This window comes from Grammomys surdaster, unplaced genomic scaffold (genome assembly GCF_004785775.1).
Source record: "Grammomys surdaster isolate TR1022 unplaced genomic scaffold, NIH_TR_1.0 125745, whole genome shotgun sequence".
NCBI classification, from domain to species: Eukaryota; Metazoa; Chordata; class Mammalia; order Rodentia; family Muridae; genus Grammomys; species Grammomys surdaster.
The window spans coordinates 2,339,244-2,360,665 of record NW_021620577.1 but is presented as its reverse complement, the minus strand read 5'-3'; the positions used below and the strand labels follow the sequence as shown (position 1 = coordinate 2,360,665).

At 45.8% G+C, this 21,422-nt stretch overlaps 1 protein-coding gene across 3 annotated transcripts; it reads right to left on the bottom strand.

Moving 5' to 3' along the window:
• Positions 1–82: 82 nt before the first annotated feature.
• Cdip1 (cell death inducing p53 target 1) lies at positions 83–20,639 on the bottom strand. 3 transcript variants are annotated; one of them, XM_028788396.1, is made up of 6 exons: positions 20,519–20,639; positions 3,740–3,804; positions 3,235–3,342; positions 2,833–2,988; positions 1,952–2,225; positions 83–1,854 (listed from the first exon to the last, which is right to left on the bottom strand). In XM_028788396.1, the coding sequence occupies exons 3-6, from the start codon at positions 3,317–3,319 to the stop codon at positions 1,743–1,745; spliced, it is 627 nt and encodes a 208-aa protein (XP_028644229.1). In that variant the 5' UTR covers positions 3,320–3,342; positions 3,740–3,804; positions 20,519–20,639; the 3' UTR covers positions 83–1,742. The 3 variants fall into 3 exon arrangements, with proteins under 3 accessions (XP_028644229.1, XP_028644228.1, XP_028644230.1); XM_028788395.1 differs by lacking the exon at positions 20,519–20,639 and adding an exon at positions 20,196–20,327; XM_028788397.1 differs by lacking the exon at positions 20,519–20,639 and adding an exon at positions 5,796–5,869.
• Positions 20,640–21,422: the final 783 nt, after the last annotated feature.

The window sequence follows — 21,422 nt, the reverse complement described above, 5'->3', positions numbered from 1 at the left end:
TTTCAAACTCAAATTCTTTGAGGTTTCATATTTCAGCAGCACATGCTTATACTTAAACAATTCATGGTCTAAAATAGAAATGTGAATTTAAATATTTTTATTAGTTGGATATTCCTATAAAAGTCTTTGTGTGAAAAAATGGTAGAACAACAGGGAAACTCAAAAAGATTTGAGCCCACCACCTTCACAGTTCAGAAGATTGATTTTACTAAGAACTGAGTGCTTAGTGTGTCATTTTCAGACTGTAAGGTCTTGTTTAAGGACAAAAGAGCAATAGCTATTGGTTAAGAGGTCAGTAAGCTAGGACAGGACTCATTCTCAGGTTCTGCAGCCTGGACGTCTAATTATGCAAACAGTAGAAACCAATGCCCTGGCCCAGAACAGCTGGGTTCCCCCAGGGCAGGTCTATATATAATTCTGGTTTGGTGTAATTGGATTCTTAAATGTGTTGATTCCCAGGCTCAGGCTCCTGCCTGCCCCTAAGACTACTGTAGTGTCCCACCCTGTATCTCAGAAAAGAAGGAAGCCAGGCAAGACAGCAGAGGCCCAGGGCAGGGGAGTGAAAGGGCCAATTTAATGAAACTACAAACTGGCCACAGTTCACAGTGCTAGGAGGCCATGCAGTGTTATGAGACCAGGAGAGGGACAGCAGCAGGATACAGCGTCCACACGGCATATTCACAGACCATTAAGACATGGACAGGTTTGGGCTTACACCCTGGGCATGACTCATGTCCCTAGGATACTCCCACCACTTGTGACTTCTTCCTGGTCCCCAGCCCAGTGCCACATCTGTTCCTTCAGAGGAGCTCCAATATGGAAGCAAGTCAACTATGGCAAAAAGGCTGGCACTTATTCCAGAGACCAATAAACCTACAAAGAGGTGCTTCTGATCTGCCATGTCAACAAACCACCAGGCAGAAGTTGCACCCTCACACAGCATAGACACAGAAGTAAACAGGACAGGCTCATGGGCATTCATTCCTTCTGGCCTCAGAGAATACAGGCGTTCACAGAGGTGTGGCCAGAAAGGAGATCTGCACACTGACTGACTCAAGCTAGGTGAGAACAGGGGCACGTTCTTGCCCCAGAGCTTTAAATAGCCCAGCATCCTCTTTGCCTCCTACCAGGCAGTTCTCTGGGGTGTTTCCATACCTGAGAGTTCTGAGGTCCAGGGTTACCAGTCATTCTTTCTTTCTTTCCCTATCTTGGTACCCCAGACAGCAAACCCCACTTAAACCCAGGCCTTAAGACTCTATCTTGCTTAGGTCCACTTAACTTTAGATGACACCCTGACTTAATTCCAGCAGGTCAGGAACAACTGTGGTTCCAGGCACAACTGTCACTGTAGGCCCTAGTCTGGGGACCTGTTGATGCCTCTGGGTGCTTTTGGTCCCAGGAAGAGTAAGGGCCAGCCTGGACCTTATACTTATACAGAAAAGGAGAAATGAGGACCCCAGTTAAGAGAGCCTCTCTAGCTTATCTTCTGAATCTCAAATGTCCGAGTAACACACAAGATCAGTGCCACCCCCATGCCACCCACTGGCCCTTGGCCTTAAATCCAACAGAATTTTTGCTGGAAGAGTCGGATGCTCAGGGAAGGGCAAGGTGAGAACAGGATTTCCAGGGTACAGTGGCAAAACTTCCAACCCTAAGTGGGGGCTGGAGGGTAGTGACCACTGAGCATGGGGAAAAGCACACAGGGCCAGACTGAGAGGTGGGGAAGTCCAAGTCTGGCTCCGTTAGCACAAGCGCTTGTATGTGCAGATGTAGGCTTTGCAGCTGGGACATGTGTGTGTCACATCCTTGAAGTCATTGATGAGGCAGGGGATCAAGCAGCAGCCCAGGTCACACCTGAATTGAAGACAGAGATAGGCTGAGGCCTGAGAAGGCTCACGCAGCATATAGAGCCCCCCAGCAGCACCACCACCTACCAGTGCCCCACACCTACCCCATGAAGCAGCAGAAGAAACCCAGCACAAAGTTCATCAGGCCTATCTCGTAGGAGATCTTGGTGGTGATGGCCTGCTGGCAGTGAGGACACACTGTCTGCACTGGTGCGCCTTCAAAGATCTCTCCCTGCAGTACTGTCACCGTGGTGGCTGCCCCTGATGGAACCAATACTGTGGCCGTGTGGCCCCCAGGGCCAGGGTAGGACCCTGGTGGGTAGGGTCCTGGTGGATAATAGCCCATAGGTGGGTGAGGGCCTGGAGGAGGATAGAAACCTGGAACAACACAGAGAGGTCACTGCCTGGCTGGGAGAACACAGAACATATGATCCCAACACTCAAAACACAACCCACAGCTTCTTGTCTTCCCCAAGAGTGCCAGAGTGTCAGCAGGAAGAGGCCCTATAGCTAAGGACTTGGATCAAGGTGACCATTTATAATGACCCATCTGATCCCTACCATATTGACTGAGACCAACACCGATGTGGCAGAGGGCTAGGAGCACAGCTCAGCTCTACTTAACTCCCTGCCTCTGGCATGCCAAGACTATTCTCTTATGCCTGCAAGGGTGAGGACTTAAGAGGCAGAGCACCATTCCTCTCGTGCATACAGAGCTTCAAAGACAACCCAGCCTGACCCCAGACACTGCAGGAGCCACTCACTGTGGGCCTGAGTGTAGACCAGTGAGCTACTGGTGAGCAAAGGTCTAGGCCTCCACCGGAGGCTTACGTCCTTAATAGAAAAGACTCCCATCTTACTACAGTCCTTAGCATGAACCACTGCAGCCTTCCTCGGTGGATGCCAAGTTCCTCCTAGCTACTACTTTCATTTTATATGGAGTGACTGATGACTTTCCAGAGTGAATTTTCATAGGTCAACTCACCTGCAGGCATGTAGGTGCCATCTGCATTCATGTGGGGGGGCACAAAGCCAGTCTGAGGTGCTGGATGGCCAGGTGGCTCATAGGGTGGGGGGGCAATGTCAGCAGAGGGCAGTGGCATGCCTGGTGGCGGCTGCATCACAGCTGGAGAGGTTCGGCCTGGATAGAGATGGGCAGAAAGAAGATGGCTCAGCTGATCTCCACACACAAGCAGGACACAGAGTGACCCTGAAGCAGGATTTGAAAAGCCTCAACTACACTTGGAATAGAGAGCTGTGACAAAGACCCCAGAAGGCAGAGGTCAGGAAAGACCCTTAAGACAAGAGCCAATGACAAGGTACTGGCCCAGCAGTCCCATTTATGGACCTTACCAGACCTCTACCATTGACAATTTAACATCCTTACCTGGGGTAGGTGGGGCTCCACTTTTTTCCTCCAGTAGTGGGGCTGAAGGACCTCCTGGATAAGGAGGTGGTGGCTCATTAGACATCTTTGTTGCTGATACTTCTGGATCTGGAGGAGAAACAAATTTAGCCCCTTGCTTCCATGCAAGGCCACTAGGTTGTGACCATCTTCAGATGGCCATCAACCCGAGCACAGAAGTGTTTTCTCCAGCTCCTCTCAAGGATTCCCTGGCTCAAACTCAGGTACCTGAGCACCCAGGTACCAGGAACAATCCACCAGAGCTACCATCCTTTATACTCCTCCATGGTAACCCACATTTCTTTGGAAGCTAGAGGGTAAGGACAGAACTCTGATGACAAGGCCCAGAAGTCCTGTCTGAGAACCTAACCCCAGCCACTACCCAAGGAAGCTTGGCACCTACAGTCTCCCAACTCTTAACTGAGCCATGGAGGGGCAGACTTTTTCCACAGGCTGCAACATGGTTTGGAAAGGGGTGATTTCTTACCTCAGATTCCTGGTGTTGAGAATGGAAGCAGGTGAGAGTAATTCAGCTGGTACAGATCTAGGAGGCTATTTTAGGCAAAGAGAGAAAGCAACACCTTCAGCCGCAGGCTTCCGGGTAGGCTAGTTCCCCATGCTTACTCATAGCTTACTCCCTACTCCCCTAGTGGCATACTGCTGAATCCTCTGTGTGCCCACCATTCCCCATCCTATAGATCCAACCCCCATGTTTGAAAGGAAGCAAAAGGAGTCAGCTGTGGGTTGGTGTCGAGCACTGGCTTGTCTCCTGTTTTGCTTGGGAGGTATGAAAAGGAAAGAGTCAAAGGAAACAATTTGTTTTATTCCTTTCATCAAGTGCCTGAGTACCTGCTATAAGGCAGTAGTGGTGAAGCAGACACACTCAGGTCTTGACTTCACTCTATTTAACATAAAAGACTAATCATTAGTAGCATTTTGAAGTTGAGACTGCCTTTTGTTAACTGAAAAGCAGTAACAAATGGAAAAACTCCAGTACTATGGTATGTTCAGTAAAAATGACATTTCTAGCAAAGCCCTTATACTAAGTCCAAACACAGAAGCACCAAGCCACTTCAATTTTTTTTCCCTCTTTGAAATAGAGTCCTACTGTGTAGTCCAATCTGGCCTTCAACTCTTCATCCTTCTGCCTTGCCTACCATGTGCTAGGATATAGGCATATACCAGGACAACTTGCTTCCTAAGTTTAACAAATCGGGGGCGGGGGCAGGGGCAGAGGGATCGGATCCAAGCTTTGGAGTCAATTTTGTTTGATGTCTGGGGTTGGGGATTTAGCTCAGTGGTAGAGTGCTTGCCTAGCAAGTGCAAGGCCCTGGGTTCAGTCCTCAGCGCTGGGGGAAAAAAAAAAAAAGACAAAATTTTGTGGTGATGTGAATAGGAATGGCCTTCATAGACTAGTGTTTTAATGTCCACAGAGAGGAGCAACTCTAGGAGGTGTGGCCTTGTTAGAGGAAGTGTGTCACTGTGGAGGCGGGCTTTGAGGTCCCATATATGTTCAAGCCATGTCCAGTGGTACAGTCCAGTTCCCTGCTGCTTTCGGATCAAGATGTAGAACTTTCAGCTCCTCCTCTAGCATCATGTTTGCCTGCATGCTGCCATGCTTTTCATCCTGATAACAGACTAAACCCCTAAAACTGTAAGCCAGCCCAAATTAAATGTTTTCCTTTATAAGAGCTATGGTCATGGTATCTTTTCATAGCAATAAAATACTAACTATGACAAATTTTAATACAAGTTGGAGAAACTCCATTCTTGATCAATATAGCTTAACACTCTCCATGCCCTTCTGCAAGAAGTTACTGCTCTGCCTGCACCCAACTGCAGCTTCAGCCTATCTTTCCTAAGGCAGGCCCACATTTGAGGCTTCCAGGAACAGGTCCACTACTTGAGATTATAGGACTACTGCTCTACAAAGCCACCCTCACGTTTCACAGCCCCAACCTACAGATAATGTCTGAGTCTGAAATGCCATGAGCATTTCATTCAGCTGCTTTGGGTGCTGCTTGTTCCAAGTAACAATCAGAATGAAGACCTGCTGGATGTCCCAGCAGTGTCTGGCTTCCCCTTACTCTGTATGAAGCTCTACCAGGGAGTTGCATACTCTACCTTTGCTTAGCCACACCCACCCACCAGACTCTTGCTTCTCTGAAGAACTCCAGATGGGGGTTTTCACAGGAACAAGGATGAAACTGACATTCTGACATACCTACCAAAACTTAGGGAACACTACAGAGCCATGGAATCAAGCAAGGCTGCTTTATTCCCCCAACCCCCAGCCCAGGCCATGTGGAGTATGACTCCGCTCCAAAGAGGCAAAAAAAAACAAAACAAAACACAAAACAAAACAAACAAACAAACAAAAATAACCCCACAATCTTGTAACACGTGTGGTCGACAAAGCACCAGAACTCCATTTCCCATTCCCTCAGGATCAGGCTTGTATCCAGTAAACAGGACAGCAAAGAGATCTGGAGTCAGACAAACCTGGCCTCAAGTCCAGGGCATTAGTATGTCAGAGTCCTTACCTTTCTGTACGAGAAACCTCTTTCCCCAGGCCCAGACATAACCCAGTCTCTAGTACATCCTTGGGGAGGAGGTCCTGCTGAGAGGTGTTCTGCAGTTACATCATAGTGATAGCTATAAAGCTCTATTAACATATTAAAAGCACCAAACATAATTAACAGTGGGAAATCATTCTTACAAATAAATTGTTAAGCAATTCACTGTGGTATAAACATCACAGATTATAGTAATTAATATGGCTATGAAAACACTTAAATCTTTGAGATTCTGTTGTAGATGCAATTCATCCTTCACCAAAACATTATGTAGCACATGGCTGTACTTGGAAAAGAACATGATTCCAAAATAGGGCCCTGAAGGCAGTATTGCCTGGTATGATACCTAATCTTGTCAACTTGGCACATCTGGGAAACAAGAACCTCAACTGAAAAACGGACTCTGTAAGACGACCTTCAGTATGTTTTCTTGGTTGCTAACTGATGTAGGAGATGCCAGCCCACCTTGGACAGTAAGAACCCTGTGAGTCTGGCAGCAAACCAATACATAGTGCTCTTTGGTTTTGTTTGTTTTTTAAGGTTTCCTCTTGAAGTCCTGTCCTGGCTTCCCTTGGTGGTGATAGACTGTAACCTGTAAGCTGTAAACTAAAACAAACCCCTTCCTCTCCAAGTTGCTTTTAGTTACGGTATTTTATCACTATGATAAATTGCTGTTGATTTAAAAAAAAAAAAAAAGACATTTGGCATAGGAAGTGAGAAAGAAATGGGGCCTGGACTTTTGGTGTGCCAGGTTCAGTTGCCTTCCTCTGGGTCTCTTGCTTCCCAGAGAAGTTTCAAGTACAAGGCCTCAGGAGGCCTGAGGACTGCCTCTGGCATTCTGCTTGGCTCTCAACTATTTATTATGCAGTGCAATTGATCTAAAGCCAAGACAGAGCCTGGCAGCCTGTCTGCTGATACAGGGCCCCTTGAAGTGGGGAGACAGCAGAGTTCATTATCTCCTGGCCAGCACAGCTGTAGGGTCTGAAGGCAAACTTAATTCTCTGGTTGAAACTGCAACAGAGGGTAACCAACATACTCCCATGGTCTTTCTGTTTCACAAAGTTTCAGTGAGCAGGCCAAGTCCAGGAGAGGAAAGGAGAATTTTGAATCCTAAGACCTATTGGGGCAATCAGCCTGCTCAGCTCTGTGCACAAGTTCTCACAGGACTGAAGACAAGTACTGAGGGGATGAGGTAAAAGGTGACAGAGAGGACAAGGCTCAGAGGGACTTTCTGACATGACCTTTTCCAGGTCTACAAGACCAATGGTTCTCCAAACTTTTGTTCTGTGGACTTCTTTACACCAGATTATCAAGGACTTCAAATAGACTCTCTCTCAATACGGTATTAGAAAATATCTCTTAAGTACTTTTTTTTTTCTTTTGGTTTTTCGAGACAGGGTTTCTCTGTGTAGTCCTGGCTGTCTTGGAACTCACTTTGTAGACCAGGCTGGCCTCGAACTCAGAAATTCGCCTTCCTCTGCCTCCTAAGTGCTAGGATTAAAGGCGTGTGCCACCACTGCCCGGCATCTTAAGTATTTAATAAAGAATTTTAAAAAATTAGTTTGGCCATGCAGTAGTGATACAAGCCTTTAATTGTAGCACTCAGTAGGCAGAGTTCTCTGAGTTCAAGGCCATCCAATCTACAGAGCTAGTTCCAGGACAGCCAGGGCTACACAAAGAAATCCTGTCTCTAAAAAACAAAAATAAGACAAAAAAATTAGTTCAAGGCTAAGGATGTAGCTTGGGGAGAGCAATTTCCTTATACATGCAAGGTCCTAGATTCAACCCTACCACCGTAAATAAATAAATACTAAATAAATAAATATGTTTCCAAAATTCCAATTAATACTCACCAATAGAACAAAACTTAACAGTGGCAACAAATCAATTACAAGTTTGGGAATGCTGGTTCAGCATGTGGGAGGTTGTGGCAGGAAGACTGCTGGAAACTTGAAGTAAAATGAGCTACAGAGTAAGACAAAGCCTCAAATAATCCAAACCAAGGGTCAAAGAGATGGTTCAGCATTTAAGAGCACTTGTTCAGTGCTCAGCATCCACACAGGAGCTCACTACCATCCAGTTGTCGGGAATACAATGCCCTCTTCTGACATCCACAGGCACCAGGCACATATGTGATAAACCCTGCCCAAGACTTATACACATACATTTTTTTTTTTTTTAAATCCAAACCAGTGGGCCATGAAGATGGCTCAATAAGTCAAAGTGTGTGCTATGCAAGTTTAGGAACCTGAGCTTGATCCTTGGAACCCATAAAAAGTGAAGAACCAACTCACGAAGTTGTCTGTTTACCTCCATGCAAGTGCTGTGGTACACAAACACCCTCACAGAAAATAAATGCAAAGAAGTTACTAGCAACAGAGAAAGAGACAAAAATTGTTTCCCTATAGTATGAAATGACTTTGTTTATATTCAACACAATACATGAATGCCTAAATCACCAGTCTGTTTGTGTTGGAATTCTTTGGGGGAGGTGGGGAGCACAGAAGAGGGAACTTAGGACTTCAAATGCTTTACATGCTTTTTTTGCCATTAACACCCCCATCAATTGCATTAAAAAAGAAAAGTGTGCTTATGTCTGTTTATCTGTTCACTAATGTGTGTTTATGGGTGGTTTTGGAGCCCAGAAGAAAGTGTCAGTTTCTTGAGCTGTAGTTACAAGCATTTGTGAGCCACTTGAGGTGGGTGTTGGGATCTGAACGCGGTCCTTAGGATTGAGTGCTCTTAACTGCTGAGCTATCCCTCTTGCTCTTTGACAGCTGTGTTTCTGGGCATGAGGAGGAAAACAGCAGCTAGTTTGAATCATAACTTGAACAACTAACTACAACTGTGTATATGCTTTACTCACAGACAGCCATACTTTACCTCGTGACAAGGCCTTGTGTAAAGCTAATGGAAAAGGTTTTACCATACTCAGTTTGGTAAGCTCTCGTTGCTATTAACTTTTTCAGACTTTACTGTTTGTGTACATATGCCATGCACGTGTGTGGAGATCCAAGGACAGCTCTCTACAGAGTCAGAGTCTCAATCCACCTTTATGTGAGTTCTGGAGTAGAACTCGGGTCATCAGGTTGGCATGTTAACCATCTTTACCCAGAGCCATCTCGCTGGCTAGCCATTAACTTCTGACTAATAAAAACGTTATCTTTAGCTAGGTGGTAGTGGTGAATACCTTTGATCCCAGCACTGGGGAGGCAAAGAAGGTGGTTCTCTTGAGTTTGAGGCCAGCCTAGTCACAGAGAGCCAGAGCTACACAGAGAAACTCTTGTTTTGAAAAACTAAAAGTAAACAAACAACAAACAAAAAAAATCAAATCTACCTTTAAACATAAAAAAAAAAGAATAAGGTTAATTTTTGCTACCTTTCTTTATGTGTGTGCTGCTCTGTGTAGTGGTAAAGACTGGTGCAGGATGTTGCCCCACCTCGATCCAACTCAGGCTCAGGTGCTTTCTTTCAACCTGATTCTGAGCCATCCGTGCAAATACCAGTACAATGCAAAGTCAAGGTCTAATCTTGTTTTGCTCTAATAAGATAGTCTGACCACCTTCCTGAGACCTCAGGAAACTCTCCTTCCAGGCTGCAGAAGACACCACTGTTCTGGAGAGGCCCCACTAGACTGAATGCAGAGTCAGTTCTCCACTGCCAAAGAGACCTAGAGTCTTAGGGATTCCCTGGGGAAATCAGAGCCTGTTGTTGTTCTACCTGAACTGCACCTGAGGGAGGCATCTGCTGCTGTGCAGGCTTTTTAAATTAAACAAGCAGCTGGGACAAGGACTCTATCAACCTTACTAAATCCAGCTCCACCATTATCTGGCTAGACATCAGAGCCTTGGTTAACTCATTTGCCTTCCTCTCAGAATGGAAGAAAGGTTACCAGAGGGTGTACAAAATGTCCTCTGCTGGACAGCAGGGGCTGACCCACAAGAACACTGAATAAAAAGAACCTGTTACAGGACCCCGAAGTGGTAGTGCATGTCTTTACTCGGTAGGCAAAGGCAGGTGGATCTCTGAGTTCCAGGTCATCCTGGACTACAAAGCAAGTTCCTAAACAGCCCAGGCTCTGCACAAAGAAATCCCCCCCCCTCTAAAAAAAGAAGAGAAAAAAAAAGGGGAAAGAAAAAAGAGCCTGTTACTTTACTACTCAATGCTTATATCTGATCCCTGATCATGGTGCCTGTGGTCACCTGCAATGACCTCATTCAGATCCTAGTCTGAGCAGCAGGATGGCCATGAAGACTCCAACCACCTCTAACTGTTCTAGTGATAAAAATATAGAAATAAACCTGCTTTAATCAACTAATGCCAAACAACTTCCAGTTGTTAGAAAAGAACTAGCATTAAAAATTAGTGTTACTTGGGCCTAAAGGCATTACATCTTTCCAGGAAATGAACTATCAAAACACTTCTATTAACTTTCCAGTTAAATAACTTTCTCCAGGTCACAAAATATTGCCTGTTAGGGGTAAATACTTTTTGTTGTTTAAAAACAGACCCCAGCCATATCTCCCAATGGTATACAACTATGGAAGAATCATCTATGCTGAATGCAAACTTTCCAGTATAGCTGCTTTAAGGTTACTATACACTAAGATCTGTAAATAAGCCTAATAAGTAAGTGGTTACCCAGAATAAAATTTGGTAGACTCATACCTTGGTTTTTGTTGGGACCATATGAGTGGGTAGACATTATTTATTTATGTCTCCCCAAGGAAAAGACTTTTATCAACAGAAGCTATCATGGGCCTCTACATTGAGATCCTCTCTCAAAAGAAATTAAAGCACCAAAAAGAAAAACAAGAAGGGCACACACAAAAAAAAAACCACCCCAAAAACCCAACAACCAAAAAGGGGGCGGGGCAGGGGATGTAGTTCAGTGTAGAACACTTGCCTAATACGAGCAGGGCTCTGGGTTCAATCTCCAGCACTAGGTACAAAAAAGAGAGACAACTAGAGGCCCTGGAATGAGGCCACACACTCCTAACACTCATGCCAGTGTGAACCTGGCTGCAGAAGCTGCTGCTATTGTATAGTTGAATACTGATGGAGCATTTACCATGCTGACACAGACGCCCATCATGGGGACAGAAAGGAAAGGCTCAAAGTGAATGCAGGTACGCCAATGTCTCAGGCTCACACCATCTTCCTCTCCACCAAGCTCTGCATAAATCTGCAGCTAAGTCAGGCACTTATTAGTGTGTAACCAGGCTAGTACTCCTACAGCTGCCCAGAGATAATATGCAAGACAAGAAACAAAGAGAAAGCCAGGCATGGTGGTGCATAATCCCAGCATTCAGGAGGCAGAGACAGGTAGAACTCTCTAAGTTCAAGACCAGCCTGGTCTACATAGATTCAGTCTCAGAGAGAGAGAAGGAGGAAGAGCCATCGTTCACAAAGTCCACTTGGGTCTCAGAAAACCCTGGTGAAGGCTGAATCTGTCTACAACTGTGCTGGGAAGACACCTCCAACTCGAGAGACCTGTCCAATCAGCATCACTAGACTATGAAAGTCTAACTGTGTTCCATCTTCCATCAAGTCTCAGCAGAGGCAAGCCAAGAGGGGCAATGCTACTGCTGGCTCTGACCATTCCTGGCTTGTATCAATGAGGGTACAAGTACAACATGAGAAGGAGGAAGTGAAAAGAGAAGCAGAAGCCAAATTGAGATAAGACTAGTGGTTCCAAACTTACAAGCAGGTATGACTTCTAGGTCAGGACGAGAACTGCACTGACATCCTAATGATTTCTCACCAGTGCTCTTAGCAAACTCTTTTCACTTCCCAGGACCTCGAAGGAGGGGCCACAAGGGAGCAGGTTAATTCTACTATTCTGGAGGAAAGTTGTACTTCTAGGTATATTCCACTTTGAGGGCAGCAATTACCACAAGCAAAAGTATCTATATGTATTGTCTTGATGTTCAGCCAAAAGGATGGCTAACTCCAATGCAGCTAGAAAATAAGTGATCTGAAATGCCACCTATCTACTTTTAACAAATATGGAACTAGGATCTGAATACAAGCAGTTAAGAACAGAGCGATCCTCCTTCAGTGGTGTTGGATGGAGAGTGAGATTTTGGCAGGTTTGTTTGGACATAAATACAAACGCAGAACCCTTTTACTTATGTGTAGATTCTAGTTTTTCTATGATGAGCACTAGCTCCTTCTTCAAAATGCTCAAAACTGTTAAATATTTTTATTTTTCAAACTAGAAAGGTGCCTCAGACTATGAGTGAGTTCTGCTGAAACAGGGGCTTCTAGGAACTCTCCCTCTCAGACATCACAGCATCTTTTACTGCATCTTTCTTCGTTTTGTAGAGTAACTCCCACCTCTCTTCTGGATCATAGCCCAGGACTTTGGGCAAACTGTCCAGTTGGCTAGGTCTTGCATGGAGAGCCAACGAGTCACTTGATGGAGAAGGGCAGGCAAGCAAATCCCCAAGGGACACATGATACACTAGAGAGTGATGAGGTTACTGCCTCAGGGCAGGTGATTGTAGGTTCTGAGCCAAAACCAGCCTAGGCTGGTCCTGTGCCCTTGCCCTGCTCTCTGAGCTGTTTCTGTGCTCAGGAGCTTGTTTCTCTATATTCTGCTGCTAGCATAGAACATGATGGAAGTCCATATAGGAGAGGAAATGAAGAGCAAAGGATGGAAAAAGAGCTACAGCTGCAGGCATAACCAGAGATAAACAAGTTGTCGGCACCTGTTCCAAGGCAAGGCCATGGTGACTGAAAGCTAATTTTAGAAACACCACAAGCCTAAAGACCCATCTCTTAAGCCACCAAAATGGAACCTGAGGGGGGAAAAGTCCTGACATCTGCCAGCAGTGAACTGACACAAAATAGACAGCCTCTGGGTTATTTTAACCAGGTGCCTAGCTGAGATTAAAAACTGTTATTCTGACCAAGGAGAACACACAAGACCCTGATGTGTAGTCAAACCATGTAGCCACGACAGTCATAGCCACCAGGTGCAAGATTTTTGTGTTTAAGACTTTTATTTTTTATGTGTATGTATTTGTGTGTCAGTTCATGCCATGTGTGTTCCAGTGCCTGTTGAGGCCAGAGGTGGGCATCAAATCCCATGAAAGGAATTACAGATGGTTTTGATCCACCTGGAACTAAACCACCTCTTTCACATAACTCACGAAGTGCTCACCCTCCAAACTTTCTTTCAAAAAATGAGGTGATCTTTAAGATACTGCTCTCTCTTGTGTAATAAATCGCTTCCTCTATTATTCTAGGGAAAGTTCTGCTTGGGGGAAAAATAAGCTGCAGAGATGTGTCACTGCTAATACTGGATACTTGATAGAAGTCACAGCAATTACTAAAAGAAAAGAAAATACCACAACACACAGCAGACCTGAGTCAGACGTCAACAACTCTTTAAGTTGCTGTCAACTGCTTTTTCAAGAGCAATTTAAAAACAGAACTTTGTATGTTAGCATACACTTTTAAAAATGGTATTAAATTCTGTAAGTTCAAGGCCAGCTTGGTCCACATTTCCAGGGTAGCCAGAACTACACAGTAAGACACAAGGCATGACCCCAAAACCTGAGAGAAATGTGCATAGTCTAGGGTCACAGTGGAATCTTATCAATAGCCTGCCCTGTGGAACCATGCACAGATGTCAGCAAAGGCACCCACAAAGAAACAAGACACAGCAATCTGGGAACAAAACACAGGGAATCACACTGCTACAGAAGTGGAAGGCAACTAGTGTTTTATATGCATTATATAACACAGCAGAGGTTGAACCAAATTCCTATTACTTGAAGTAGACATGGGACCCTGGAATGTTCACTCATCAGTTGGCATGACAGCTATGGATTTGGGAAATGGGAACGTGGTCATGTTTGGAGTCGTCATTGGCATGAGTAGATTTCTCTCTGACTCAGATATCTCACCTTTCTTTTGTTGTTGGTGGTGGTTTTTTGTTTTTGTTTTTTGAGACAGGGTTTCTCTGTGTAGCCCTGGCTGTCCTGGAACTCACTCTGTAGACCAGGCTGGCCTTGAACTCATAAATCCGCCTGCCTCTGTCTCGCAAGTGCTACTAGAGCAGAGGCAGGACTCAGCACACCTGCTGCAGCCCTCCAGCTCTCTTGCCACACTGTCCAAAATGTTCAAAGTACACTGGCTGCCCAGTATGGTGGTCCAAGTGTGCAAGTATTTGGAAGGTGGAGGCAGGAGGATCAGAAGTTCAAGGCCAGTCTCAACTACATGGAATGTCTGAGGATGTCCTGGGCTATATAAGACTGTCTCAAAAACAGTAACACAACACCAGACATTTGAATGGGTGGGGTCTTATGCCCTCCACAAAATGCTTCAACAGTGAGATCACATCCTCTACACTTAAGTTTACTTGGATTTCATGGCGCCACTAACAAAAGGGTGAAGTCTCACTGCCTAGCCCTGGGTTTTTCTATGAAAGCAGGGCTGAAAAGAAAACGGGAAACAAAGCAAAATGTCTCCTTGGGCTGCAGTCTCTCCACATTTCTCAAAGCTTACAGGCTATTCAAGGAACTTAAAGGGCAGTGTGACCTCATGAAGTCTTGGCTCTACTAGCTGATTTTAGAACTAACCCAATGAGGATTCAACTCTCCATTCAAAACTGTATTTCAAGGGAAGAATGCATACACATGGTTCTGTGCCTTCAGAGTGGATAAGCTCACAGGAAGACAACAGAAATTCAGGCAGTACCTGATTTTATTCAGCCAACAAACATTGTCTGCTATGTGCCAGACACTTTCCTAGGCAATTTGGTGGGAGACATTTTCCTTAGCAACTGGGGAGAGGGAACTATAAACAGAGAGGTACAGTGATAGAGGAAGAAGAGTTAGGGAAGAAGTCCTGCAGAGCTTAATTCTACATAGGAAAGGCTTCAGTGAACATGGCAACATGAACATTTCAGCGCAGGCAAAGGTGAATTACATATAGTGTGGGAAGAAGGTCTAGGTAAGAAATTACATGCAAAGATCCCCAGAGCACACTGGGGAGAGGGACCCTAGAGGGCGCCCACACTGAGGGCAGGGAGGCAGTCAGGAGAGCAGTTGGGATGAATTAGGAAATGGGAGGGGGTTAGGTTGTCCCAGTCTCCCTTTGCACTGTACCATTATCAAACAGGCGGCTGCTAGAGGGAGAAACCTACAGTACTGGATACCTCTGGTAGTGCTGGGTACAGTTCCTTTTTGGCCAGTTTGAAGCCACAGAGAAACAGGTCTCAGTATAGCTAATCTCCAGGCTGAACAGGTAAACCATGCACACATGGAAGCTGAATTTGACTACACCAAGGGCTAAAACTAAGGCTGGATCCTTAAGGGATACAGAACCCCTAGGAAATCTGAGAGCTGAGAAGTGATCATGAGTTCTTCCCTGAACAGGGCAGTGTTCTTCAGGTCTGAACATGGGCCAGTTCTATCAGAGAATCCATCATTAGTCAAGTTTCCTTTCCTAAGTGACTAATTCAAGAGCCGAAACCCCTGACTCCTTAATTCAGACAATTCACTGGACCCAAGAGTAATAACTCAATTCAGAGTCCCAAGACTCAGATAACTAGAGACCCACCTGGGAACCTGGATCAGAAGAATTTACAGAACAGGCAAGACCGGCAGGTGGCTCTAACCACTAGGAGAGGTCTGTGAGCCAGGGACCTGCAGGACAGTCCTAGAACCAGGGCATTAGTTCCTCCCAGCAGAGGATCAAACACTGGTACCTGGGGACAGTCTCTCTACAGCTCATAAAATATGTATACTATAGTTTGACTGACATTCCTAGGCAGGATTTCCCCATCTAGAAGTTTTATTTCTATTTGCCATACCTCAGTCACCAAACTAGATGGGTGAAAGAGGTTCCAAACATTTTTCTTTTTCAAAATTACAATTTACTTATGTATGTAGTCTGTGTGGGCTCGAGTGCCATAGCATGCCTGTGGAAGTCAGAGGACAACCTAAGGGAGTTGGCTCCTTCTGTTATGTGTCTTCTGGGGATTCAGTTCTGAAGTCAATGCCCTTACCTGCCGAGCAGCTTGTCAGCTGCCATCTTCTCTTAATGTATGTGGGGTTTTGCCTCCACGTGTGTCTGTGCACTGCATTTACTCAGTGCCTGAGGAAGCATGAAGAAAGTGTAGGATGCCACGAAACTGGAGTTACCACAGGTGCCCTGAAAGAGCAGCCAAAACTCTTAACTACAGAGCCATTTCTCCAACTCTGACAACTTAAGACTTCTAATTCTGTGGTTAACAACAAAACAAAAAGCAAACAAAAACCTTATCTCAGGCTGGAGAGATGGCTCAGCAGTTAAGAGCACCTTCTGCTCTTCCAGAGGTCCTGAGTTCAATTCCCAGCAACCACATGGTGGCTCACAACCATCTGTAATGGGTCTGGTGCCCTCTTCTGGTGTGTCTGAAGAAAGCAATGGTGGTGTACTCATATGCATAAAATAAATAAATAAGTAAGTCTTTAAAAACAAAACAAAACAACAACAACAACAAAAAACCCCAAACCGTATCTCATCTGGTGGCCAAGGTTTGAGAGAAAAGGTAGGTTCAGCCCTATGTTCCAAACCTCCTTTAGTCTCCTCCAGCCCCACCCACTGTACCTTGCATGTCTCTAAACCAGCTGTCTGTACATACCTGCTGAATAAATGAGTCCATGAAATTTGAGATTAGCCTTCCTGGACATCCTATGCTAGTCCTAACCCAAATGCCCATTACCCTCAGCTCCAGAGGCAGAGCACAGCCACATCTGAGGCAGACATCACTGTCTTCTTTTTGAAAGTATCTTTATTTATGGCCAATATTCAAAACAAGAAAGAATGCCACTTCTTGAATTACAATTAGCTCCAAGGAGGAATAATCACACTGAGGCCTGAAAAGCTCCCACTTCTGTGGTCCTCCTTCCCTTTAACCCCTGCTATTTTAGGATGTGAAGGCCTGCTTTGTTATTAGTTAGAAACTCTTGCTGCTTCCTCTGCTAGAAGGGTTACACCCAGGCTACCTCCAAGAGCAGTGGTTCTCTCAACCTTCCTAATGCTGTGATCTTTTAATGTAGTACCTCATGTTGTAGTGTCCACCCCCCAATCATAAAATTATTTTTGTTGCTACTTAATAACTAATTTTGCTACTGTTATATATCAAAATGTAAATATCTGTGTTTTCCAATGGTCTTCCATGACACCTGTAAAAGGATTCCTGACACCCAGAAAGTCATGACCCATAGATTCAGAACCACTGTCTTAGGCAGATACAGATGACAAGTGAGAATCAGCCAAGAAGCAACAAATACACAAAGGACACTGTGTCCTTTCCCATTCCCCCAACTCTTCCCATCACTGAACCATAACAACTACTTATCAAGCAGTATAGAACTCTTCTCAAACACCACCCAAACAACCTTGCCACCTTACTACCTATGTCCACTGAGTTTCTTCTAAATCCCAGGGACAGCACACAATTGGATCTGAGTTTAGACTAAATTAACATTTATTGATTATGTGGCTTCTCAGGCACATTCTGAGGTTTAGGTGAACTGGACACCTTGTGGTTAAGAACTAACAAGCAGCTGGGTGGCGGCGGCTGTGTCTTCAATCCCAGCACTCAGGAGGCAGAGGCAGGCAGATCTCTGAGGTGGAAGCCACCTGGTCAATAGAGTAAGTTCCAATAACAGCCAGAGCTACACAGAGAATCTCAAAACAAACAAACAAACAAACAAAAAACAAAAGGAGGAAAGACAGAAAGAAAGAGAGAGAGGAATAAATAAATAAATAAATAAATAAATAAAGGAAGGAAGGAAGGAAGGAAGGAAAGAAAACGAACAACTGATAAGCTAGATCACCCAATGGACAGACCTGTAAGGGATTCTCGGCACATATTTTCTGTAAAGAAAATGCACTACAACTACTTTCAAGGGAAGAATAACAGTGTTTTTAGAAACCAACACCTCCTGCCCATCTTTTGGGTTCAAGCAACCAATTCTTCCACCTCACCCTTCAAAATAGCTGAGAATACAAGGGTGCACAGCCAGGTTGTTTTTTTAAGATTTCTTCTGTTATACAGTTTCATGTTCTTTCTTTTGTCTATCATGAAGGAATCAGAATCTATTCAGGACTTAGAGCAGACACAAGTCTTCATCTGGTCTGGGTGCTGTTCTTTGCATAAATGTTAGCACGAGGTTCTGGGACGGGAAATGGCTTGTCATAAAGCTTCAGAGTTACAAAGAGGAAACTTCAGTGTAGTCTGCCATCTCCAAGTCTAGGAAATACTTGTCCCATTATCACCAGAGTTGTCTGATGACTCAAAAAAGAGGCATAAGGTAGGCCCAAGGGGCCGCAGGCTCAGAACTGTGTGGGTGGTAGTTCTAGGAGGCGAGGGAGCTGTAAGGCAGGCTGAGGCCGTAGAGCTGTCACCTCTGTAGTTAGATGCAACCCTGTAGCCCCTCCTACAAGACACACCGCCTCCCAGAAATTGGTTCATTTCTATTTTGTACAGTCAACTTCTAAGTTCTCTCATGGGACAAGAAACCTCACATCCTTACTTCCACCCCCACCTCAGGAAAGACCAAAAACTCTGGAGAACTCCACACATGCTGACCCCTCACTAGAACATCTTTCACTTACAAGGCAGACACCTTAACATAAATGACAAAACTTTTACTGCCTCATTTCCCAAACTTAACATTCTTCCCCTCTGAGTAGAGTTTCTGAAAGTAGAGAATTTCACAGAGCCTGTCTCTTTCCCTTTCAAATGAAGAGGGTGTGTGACAGTCTGGTGTTCACAGCTCTGGGGCCAAGTACAAAAGCCTGTGGACTCAGAGCTCTAACTGTGAGGTCACCAACTGTGCACTTCAGCCCTGTTCTAAAGCATAGAAAACTTCCACGGCACCAGCAGATTCAAACTGGGCAAGCTTGGAACATACAACAGAGCCAAGAGAACAAGGCCAAGGCTGAACAAGCAGACAACTCACTTTAATTATTACCAGCATAATCTGCTGGGACAACCAGGCCTCTGGGACACATTCCATTTTCTCTCTCTCAAAACAATTTTGTTCCCTGAAGTATTCTCTATACATTCCCTCTTTCTTCTGGTCAGCTAACAAGTCTTCTCAAAAGTTCATGTAAAGGTCTTTCCTGGTTCTAAAAACACATCCTATAGAAACCCTCCAAAACCGTTTGGATCTTTAGGGCTGAGAGGCAGAGTGACTTTCAAATAGCCAAGGTTAAAAAAAAAAAATAAGCAACAAGATTTCTAAGCCTAGTTAATAATATGCAAGTTTTACTAGGAATGGAAATATACTGTTATCTGCAGTGTACTTTGGCACGCATAAAATAAAAGACTGATGGACAGGTACACAATAAAGGGCGATATGAAATGCACCTTCTAGGTGGGAGTCTATGGCTGTGCACTGTGAAATTCAACGGTGTATGCAAATTCAACTTTTGTATGCTTTGAATTTTTCCTAGTTAATGTCAAGATAGAAGAGGTCTTTAAGACAGTGAATGACTGAAAATATCTTTCTTATTATGAGCAGAGAGCAAGAAAAGCAGACATGCTCACCTCTTTCTTCCCACCCAACTCTAGTCAGCACCAACAAGAAGGGAAGGACCAGACAGAGCAGTCCTATTTGCCCAGACAATGCCCTGTCTGGAGTACACTATAAAACTGATATAAAAACTACTGAACGCCCTCTCCCCAGAGCCCATGATCCTCACTCCTGATACACAGGTTCTCAGTCCCAAGTGTGCAGGAGAATTTCTGGAGAGCTTACTAAATGTAGATTTTTGGACCTTACCCCATAAATAATCAGATCCTGGGGGGTGGGGAAAGTCCAAGTCTTTCTAATGCAGAAAGAAGATCCTACCCTGCTCACTCCATCTTCCTTAACACCTGTTGAGAGGTCCCTGGAGACCCACCTCCTCCAAGGTCCTGGATGGCTTGGGGCTTCGCCAGCCCCTCGCCTACCTAACGTCCGGCCGGAGCGCCACGTAGAGCCAAGTCCAGACCTGCAAACTGGCGGGGGAAGGAGGGCGAGACGGGCTCCTCCAGGACCGCCAAGGTCACCCGCGGGTCTCTGAGGCTTGCCTCAGGGATCCTCTCGGACCGACCGCCGTTCCTCTACCCTCCATACCCCGAGGAGAAATGGCACACACAGCCTTCCCTTACAGAAATGTAGAAAGGCATGATAACCACCCGAGTGAGCTGGCCCTTCTCTGGCTGATATCCCGTTTGCAGGCCCAGTCGCTCGGGGCCCTGAAATGCTATCCCTCGGAGCCCCGCAGCTGCAGCCACATCGAAATCAAATGCCCTGATTCTGTGTAGCGTTTCAGGGGGAATGGACTCCACCACGCCAACCCACCCCCGTTTACCTCGGAATCCAGGAGCCTGAGGCCGGAGGGACAAAATCCGATAGGGGTTCGGCCCGGAGCTCCAAGGAGCCCCTCTACCAGAGGGCTTGCAGCACACACCGCCCCCGCATGAAGAGGACCCTGGAATTTGTAGTCCTTCGGCGCACCCGCTGCAGTCCCTGAGGCGGAAGCCTACAACTCCCGGCACCCACCGCGCGGAGGAGGTAAGGGCGGGGCTCGGCGGGCCAGGTCACACGGGCCGAGGGTTTCGAAGCCCAGACCTCGCCTCGGAGTGTGAGAGGGGTCCCACCGGAAGTCGTCTGGAAGTCTCAGAGGTCACTCACCGTCGGTTCGGCCCCTCATCGGTCAAGCGCTGCTGCAGGAACGGCTGCCTCAGCCCGTAGCTGTCAAGAGGAAACTGAAAGGCTTTGGAGAAAGGCCCAAGCTCCTGGCCTCGCGGCTTAGGGCGGGGCTTGATGCCTCACGGAACGAGCTTGGGTGACGTCAGTGGAGGCCCTTTGCGGGTGTGAGATGAGCAAATGAAAGCACCCTAGGACTTTCAGCTCAGGGAAAGGCTGGAAAGGAGGAGCATGGCGGCGGTGCTTGCGCTTCCTCAGGCCAGCCGGCCGTGCCCTAGGCTGCCTAGGCAAGCATGAAACTGGGAACCACACCAGCTGTCCCTGCCCTCACACAGCTTCCACTCTGACAGATGATACAAATAAGTCACAAAATGCCCAGGACCTCGAAGGAAAGCAACGGGATGTTCCAACAGAATTATAGTGTTGCCTCTGGGCAGGGAAGGTAGGAAAGGCGATGATGGGGTGAGGTGTGAAGTAAAGAGACTGAGTAGAAGAGACAGGCATTTTGGCCAGCAAGATAAAGGCAGGCTAGATCCAAGTGACCAAGGTCATCAATAAAGTTTGGATTTATTACACGTGGAAACGAAAGCTCTCGTGTGTGTGTGTGTGTGTGTGTGTGTGTGTGTGTGTGTGTGTGTGTGTGTCACTCATGTAGGTCAAAGGCAGCTTTCAGGAGTCAGGTCTTCCAGCATGTGGCTTTTGGTTCTCAAACTCAGGTCTTCAGGCTTGGCAGACAAACACCTATGAGCCATCTCACAGACTCTTCTTCTGTATGTTTAGACAGGATCTTCCTGAGTCCAGGACCGCCTTATATTCATGGGCCTGGTGGCACAAACCTTTAGTTCCAGTACTCTTTTTTTTTTTTTTTTTTTTTTTTTTTTTTTTTTTT